The 6,905-nt window shown below is 42.3% G+C and overlaps 1 protein-coding gene across 1 annotated transcript; it reads left to right on the forward strand.

Moving 5' to 3' along the window:
• Positions 1 to 1,564: 1,564 nt before the first annotated feature.
• On the forward strand, positions 1,565 to 3,406 carry LOC116492237 (cytochrome c oxidase assembly factor 7). The gene is made up of 3 exons (XM_032192814.1): positions 1,565 to 1,690; positions 1,762 to 1,902; positions 2,790 to 3,406. Exons 1-3 carry the CDS (start codon positions 1,585 to 1,587, stop codon positions 3,239 to 3,241), a joined length of 699 nt encoding a protein of 232 aa, XP_032048705.1. The 5' UTR covers positions 1,565 to 1,584; the 3' UTR covers positions 3,242 to 3,406.
• The last annotated feature ends 3,499 nt before the right edge of the window (positions 3,407 to 6,905 follow it).

A 6,905-nucleotide genomic window follows, 5' to 3' on the forward strand; every position in this document is an offset into this window, starting at 1 on the left:
TTGTATGCAAACCAGAAAAACACCACACACATCAACGTTAAGGAGAAATTACTAAAATAATTTACATTTGTCATTAAAAAATGACAAAATATTTTGCAAACATCAAGCAACTTTACCCGCTAAAGGACTACGCAGCAAAGGTCAGTTACAGGCACAATTCTTTAGACTGGGATTTTGACAAATTCACTCAATCACTTCAACCTGTGTATCACTGTATATCTTTACCTTCTTTTTGTCATTCCATCTGAATTTATTATAGGAACTGTAGAAAGGACAAAAGGAAAAGGGAAAACAAAAGGAAAGACAAAATCCCAGCGAGATCAGACTCTTCAGGGATTTAAACCAGTTGAACTCAAGAGTTTCTACTGAGCCTGTGCAAAATGAATTTTTTCAAAGCCTGATTTTCAGAGAAAGCAGCTAATCTTCCAAGAGAATCTCCAGAACATAAGAGGACCTGACAGGTAGCAGTCAGCATGGACTAAAAATGTGTATTTTCTCACTTGCATTCTCAGAGACGCGTCAATGCTTTTTCTTGATGCACTTTGGAGACGAGATTTAAGCTTCGTGTGGACCATGTGTAATAACCCCAAACACTGAAAAGCCTGACAAGTTTTAAGGAAATACTACAGCAATAATGTGAATAGAAGTTACAAGGGGAATTTTGACAGCACGCCCAGCAGGTGGTGCCAGCAGTCCGACCCACAATGGTTCCAGCAATTAGCTCTAGCAGTTAATAGACAATCTGGTTTCCTCACATGGGAGACTATACACAAGATTTAACTGAGTTTTATTTATCCTAAAAGCTTGACAAGCCTGCGTGATGCTATCAAAATCATTTGCGACAAAGCAACTGTTCTTTGAAAATGATTTTAACTAAGCAACTTGTCATATAATTTCTAACGTGCTGCTATACTCTCGGAAGATTGTTTGTGCTGGAAACCGCTGGAATTGGATACTGTGCCGTATTTCGTACAAGTACCCTAATATCACACTGTCTAGCACTGTAAATTCATCCATAGCTAGAGAACTAGGTCATGTCATGTGTCGTTATCTGCTTACCAGTCTTAGTGCCTTCAACAACCCCAGCACTTGCTGCTCACACATACTGGGATGCAGGATACCCATCCCTTCAGAAGGCATCCGCAAGGTCAGTTTTTGTACCACAAAAAGGAACAGTTGCTGGTAAAGCAGCACCACGTCTGCCCTAAAACTGAGTTGAAAAATTATTCAGCCGTAAATCCAAGACCAAAACATGCAAGCAGCAAGTTATGGAGTTGGTAGTAAAGCCCTGTCTCCTTGGCTGTGCCGTGTATTAATGCACACACTAATATCTCGAGTTACAGATGTGATGACTGTGGGTAAAACCTCAGCAATACGTATCCTAATGGCCCAAACCTTGGCAGGTAAAATACTGCAGATGTATTATTATATTTTGGGACTCCGCAGAAGGCTCCCGTGCTGAGGCTGGATTCACAGGGCTCAGCGCGAACCGGTGCTGGGAGGAGAGGGAGAAGGAGGAGGAGGAAGAGGAGGAGGAGAAGGAGGAAGAGGAGGTGCCGGGGGCGGCCCCTTCAGCGCGGCGGCATGGCCGGCCTCATCAATTTCGAGGACGAGGAGGAGGTGAGGGACTACCTGGCGAACCTGCACGTCGAGTACAGCTACCAGTGCTTCAAGGAGAAGGACCCGGAGGGTAAGCGGCTTCAGGGCGACCCCGGGTCCGCGGGGCCCGGCGGCTGCCCGCTGACCGGCGGTGCCTTGCAGGCTGCCAGCGGCTCGCCGACTACCTGGACGCCGTGAAGAAGGACTTCCAGGCGGCGGCGCGGGTGCTGCGCGACAACTGCGAGGCTCACGGGCACGGCGAGAGCTGCTACAAGCTGGGGGCCTACCAGGCCATCGGCAAAGGTGGGCACAGCCGGGGGCCGGCCGCTGGCCTCGCCGCCTTCCCTTCTCCGGGCCCGGCCGGGGCCCCCTGTGCCTCCCCTCAGCGCCCTCAGGCGCCGCGGGCTCGGCGCGCCAGGACCCTCCCGATCCCCGAATCGCGGCTTTAATCCTTTTTATTTTTCTCTTTTAATCTCAAACTGCTGCACACCTGCACGCCCTGCCCCTTTTATAGCCATACCATAAAAGCTAGGGAAGGGGGAAAACCTTAAGCTGCTTCCTACTGAATTTTAGGCTGCCCCGTATATTATTTCTTTACGATTATGCCTATAAGTGGTAAGTATATCCACCACTGAATGTCGCTGTTCCAAAAATTTTGATATATGCATGTCTGGCTGTAATTTCTTACAGAAAGTAAGACAGAAATAGACTTAAAACTGGTAGCTCTGCTTACAGGCACATAAGTAGGCCCCATATCCACCTGACATTGCATTGTCCTTGCATGCAGTTAAACTACTGGGTTGTCTTTTAAATAACAGTACCAGTGAGAAATATGATATTTGTACTATATTTGAAGCTAGTAACAATCTCAGCACTTGTACAGGTATACTGGCAAAATAATACTTTTGCCTAGTGTAAGTTATTTGTGAATCTTCATATATGTGCTGGTGGAAAGCGTTTTGTCTGCACAAAATATTCTGATTACTGAGAATTGGATGAGGGTTTCCTAACTTGAAAATTAGCAAAGTCTTTGGAACTGAGACAATAGTGATTCTGAAGTCCTAAATTTTGACTGTTGTATCTCAAGGGAGTGCTGTTGTCTTTCGCAGAGAGCACTGCTGCAAAGTAGAGAGCTCTCATCTGTTTCAAGTTATCCTTACAGTAAGTAATCTTGGTTTCTTCATTGACAGGCGGTCTTGACCCCGATTTGAAAGCTGCCTACAAATCCTTTTTGAAGTCATGTGAGAAAGGTGGGAAGAAGTCAGTAAATGCCTGTCATAACGTTGGGCTGTTGGCCCATGATGGGAGAGTAAATGATGATGATAAACCTGACCCAGTTGCTGCTAGAGACTATTACACAAAGGCCTGTGATGGCAATTTTGCTCCTAGCTGCTTCAACCTCAGTGTAATATATCTCCAAGGAGCACCTGGAGTCCCAAAGGACATGAACCGTGCTTTGAAGTACTCACTGAAAGGATGTGAACTGGGTCACATATGGGCCTGTGCCAATGCCAGCCGAATGTACAAACTGGGAGATGGCATTGAGAAGAATGATGCCAAGGCAGAGGATTTGAAAAACAGGGCAAAACAGTTGCATAAAGAACAGAAAGAAGCTTCAAGTTCTTTAACATTTGGGGAGTAAAACTGTCAGTTGCAATTACCAAGAATGCAGTTTTAAATGGCAAGTGAATGTGTTATTTAAATCATATGAGCATATGGTTTTCACTCAATAAATATCCTGTAAGTATTTGCATATGCAAATAAGTTTATATTTTTCTGAATGCAATAAATGTGACCAACTCTGTGCCTTTCTGCTTTTTTAAATACGTATGTTTTTACGTGTATTGTTTTGATCCCTCTCCTCTTTAAGGAAGAAAAAATCTGAGCACAGAAAAAACTGTGCTCAGCTCAGGCTGAATTGATTGTTGCTGTGTAAAGGTTCACGCCCTTCAGAGGCTCTCGTGGAATTCACAGATTTTCTGAGCTAACCACTGGCTGGAACAAGCACAGATCTTGAACTGCTTTCACTTTAAAAGCATGCTAATTTTGCAGGTTTTGGACACAGAAATACTGTCTTTTGCTTTGTGAGAGGCTCATCCATGCCTCCTGTTGATCCTGGACAGTGCCTGTTGCTGTCTGCAGTGATTCCAGGTTTGGAGTAAATTTTGCTTTAGGTCCTTAGAGTGTGAAGCTTTTCCTGATTAGTTTGAAGGCAGAAACGTTTTGGTCATGTCCAGATGATGGCAAGCCCAATACAGAAATGAGCCTATATGGCAGTGTGTACATAAAGACATCTCTGCCTTTAGCTCTTGCAAATGAAATGGGCAGGAAAGAGAGAAGCAGGAGTGAAAGGAAATTAATTAACTTTGTTGGGCAGATGAGCTGAAGGGGCTGAGTTTAAGAGAGCTGCTTCAGACTGTGGAAGAAAAAAGTAAAAGAGCTAGGAATTGACCTAGATATACTGAATTACAGGTAAGTATCCAAGGCAGGAGATTCCCTTTCAGATAAGACATGCACCTGGGTTTTAAAAACCTGAATGTTGTTTTCAGCATCTTGTGAACCAGTTAGTCAGTGTATATCTGACTTCCACGTGTGCCTGGCTGCTTTAGGATTGCTCTCCATTCCACAGCGATAACCTCCTTGCTCAATTACACAATAATTGTTTTAGTTTCCAGCCAGCTTTTGAAACATTATGTTCTACTTTTTTTTTCTGATAGATTCAGGAAACAAGGTGCCAACTGGTTAGGTGCTGGACTCCAATTAAACATGATCACATAGATTATGTATATACAAACCATAATTAAAATTACACCTTCTGACACAGCAGTCTAAATATGTAGGGCAGTATATGTAAATCAAATCATGCAATCACAATTTTTTACAATTTTGGTGTGTATGCAGACATGTAAAGCTTGTGATACACATGTGTACATTTTGCTGTAAAGGTACTGCTGATTTAGAACATGAATGCTCTATATGCTTACTGCTTGAATAAATCTACAGAGGCACAGGGGTACAGTGGAACGACAGATGGCAGTATATGGCAAGCATTCTTGCATACCTTAGGTTTAAGGCCTGTGGTTCTGTTTTCAGCAGCCTGCAAAAAAAATTAGTGGTGAAAAAAGTGAGATTAATTTTTCTGTTAAGACAGTTAACATTTTATAGCATCTCAAGAAAGCAGAGTTGTTCTAGAGGAACACTTGGGAAAGGTAAGTGTAAGTAAATGTTACTTGTGCAGTAAGAGTGTGGCAGTCTAGTAAAAAAGTAGTTTGGAGTTGGGTGTACAGGAGTAAGCAATTACAGGTGGCTCAAGGCATTGGGGTATGGGATGAAATTTTAAGCCCTGATCTTTCCTTGGAGTTCATAATACTCACTGCCTCCAAATGGCTTGTTCATATCCTCCGTCCAAAGGAACCTGCCACGCTGGTACAGGCTTTCTTCCAAGAGGACTAACAACTGGCAGTGATCCCCCTGGGAACTTCCAGACAGCACAGTGAGCAGGCACCTGGGAACGTCCTGAAAAAAAGTGACACACATTGCAGATAATTAAAGCCACATATCAAGTGCATGTTGAAGGGATTTTTTTTTATAGCACTTGAAAACTCACAGAAACTTAGAGACTTTAAATATTATGAAATGAAATTTGTGTTAAAGGCATCAAATGTGTTAGCACAGATAACTTTATGAAGTATAATTCAATTTTGTACTGCTAGTTAAAAAGCAAGCCAAAATTAAGGATTACTCTTCTGTTATACTAAAACATCATCAAAAAACAGTTTAAATTGTTTTCAGGTTCTGTTTACACAGTTTGCTGCCTGCATGGTACACAGCTATATCTATTTTACACAGATGCTGATGATGCTTTAACAGATGCATTAGGTACGTAAGGTCTGCTCCTATTAGACTCCAGAGTCTCATAGGATTCCATAATGATGAAACATCAAAACTGATCAGTCTGTTGCATTTGGCATGTTATATGTACTTAATGATGTTCCCATGTTCCCAGCAATCTATTCTTAACGGCGTTCAGGAGACGTAATCGAAATCTGTTATGAGGTGAAAATTGTACTGCAAATCTTGGTTTATAACCACCTTGCTCTGATATTACAAGGGAATTATCAAAAGGCCAGTATCTTTTTTTTTTTTTTTTTCTTTTTTTGGAACGTCTTCCTGACGTTACAAAGGCTAAATTTTATGTCCTCTTGGGAAGAAAATTGTTCCTCCGATGCCTCTGCTGTCATAAAGAAAGTGTGATAGATACATAATTATAATAACATACCTGGAAATATGGAAGGCCGGCTGATCTCTGCAGGATCGGTGGATTATTTTCAAAGTAGATCAGTTTAAGTCAGCTTCACAGCTCCTAAACTACTGTCTGTTTTCTCTTTTATTTGTTTGTATTGATGTAAGCATACAGCCAACATCCTTTAATAAAGCAGCAATATACTTGAAAAGGAATGGTGACTAACTCTAATTAATTAAATACGTTTATGAATACATGGCTTTAAGTCATGAAGGCATTCACTGCAGGATGCCTCCTGCAGCTGTGAAAAGATCGCTAATGGAGCACTGGTTTTGTACTGAGATGTGAAAGCCATTGGCACCACATCATGTTGTGTGTGTCATTTGGATTCATTCTGGACAAAAGAGTGCCAGGTGAAGAAGCTGCATGACCCCGTGGAAACAGAAAAAAAACTTGTTTTGGTGGTTGTGTTTCTGCGTTAAATTGTAATAAAAGCAGTTTTGCAGCTTGCTAACCTTTATTCAGCTGCAAGTAACAACTTTCTGCAGCGTATGTGTGAAGGTAGCATAGGGCCTTAGAGCTGTACATGCCCACCCAGGTGGATGGTCTGGGAGACTCTTCGCAATTTTCGCAATTTTCTATTATAATGAGAGGGAGAGAGAGGAACTTGCCCAGGTAACTTCTCTCCTCCTTTGGTAGATGGAGGAGGAAAAATTCCTCCTTCCCTTGTGCTTTTCAGAATTTCATTCATTAGACCTCAGACTGAAACAGTTTTGCTCAGGGTTGGGCTTTTTTAAGGTTGCAGAAAGAAGGCAGAGGGAGGAAAAAGGGTCAGGGCATAGCAAGAAACAGAACAGAAAATAAACCAGTTGTATTGCTACTGCAATGACTTGTTCTGAACTAACATCCATTTCAAGTCTGGGTTAGGCCATTTGTACATATCCATAATTACACCCCTGATCCAGAGACCCACAGTCCAAGAGTCAGGATTGTGTGAAGTCCCTGGTACGTATCTCCATGTCAAACGCTAGTATCATGCTCTGATTATCCAGACACTGTATCA

This window comes from Aythya fuligula, chromosome 8 (assembly GCF_009819795.1).
Source record: "Aythya fuligula isolate bAytFul2 chromosome 8, bAytFul2.pri, whole genome shotgun sequence".
Taxonomy (NCBI): domain Eukaryota; kingdom Metazoa; phylum Chordata; class Aves; order Anseriformes; family Anatidae; genus Aythya; species Aythya fuligula.

Coding starts and splice junctions, on each gene's coding strand:
- LOC116492237 (XM_032192814.1), top strand. CDS start 1,585: ATGGCCGGCCTCATCAATTTCGAGGACGAGGAGGAGGTGAGGGACTAC. Junction 1,691..1,761: donor CAAGGAGAAGGACCCGGAGG/GTAAGCGGCTTC, acceptor GGTGCCTTGCAG/GCTGCCAGCGGCTCGCCGAC. Junction 1,903..2,789: donor CTACCAGGCCATCGGCAAAG/GTGGGCACAGCC, acceptor CTTCATTGACAG/GCGGTCTTGACCCCGATTTG.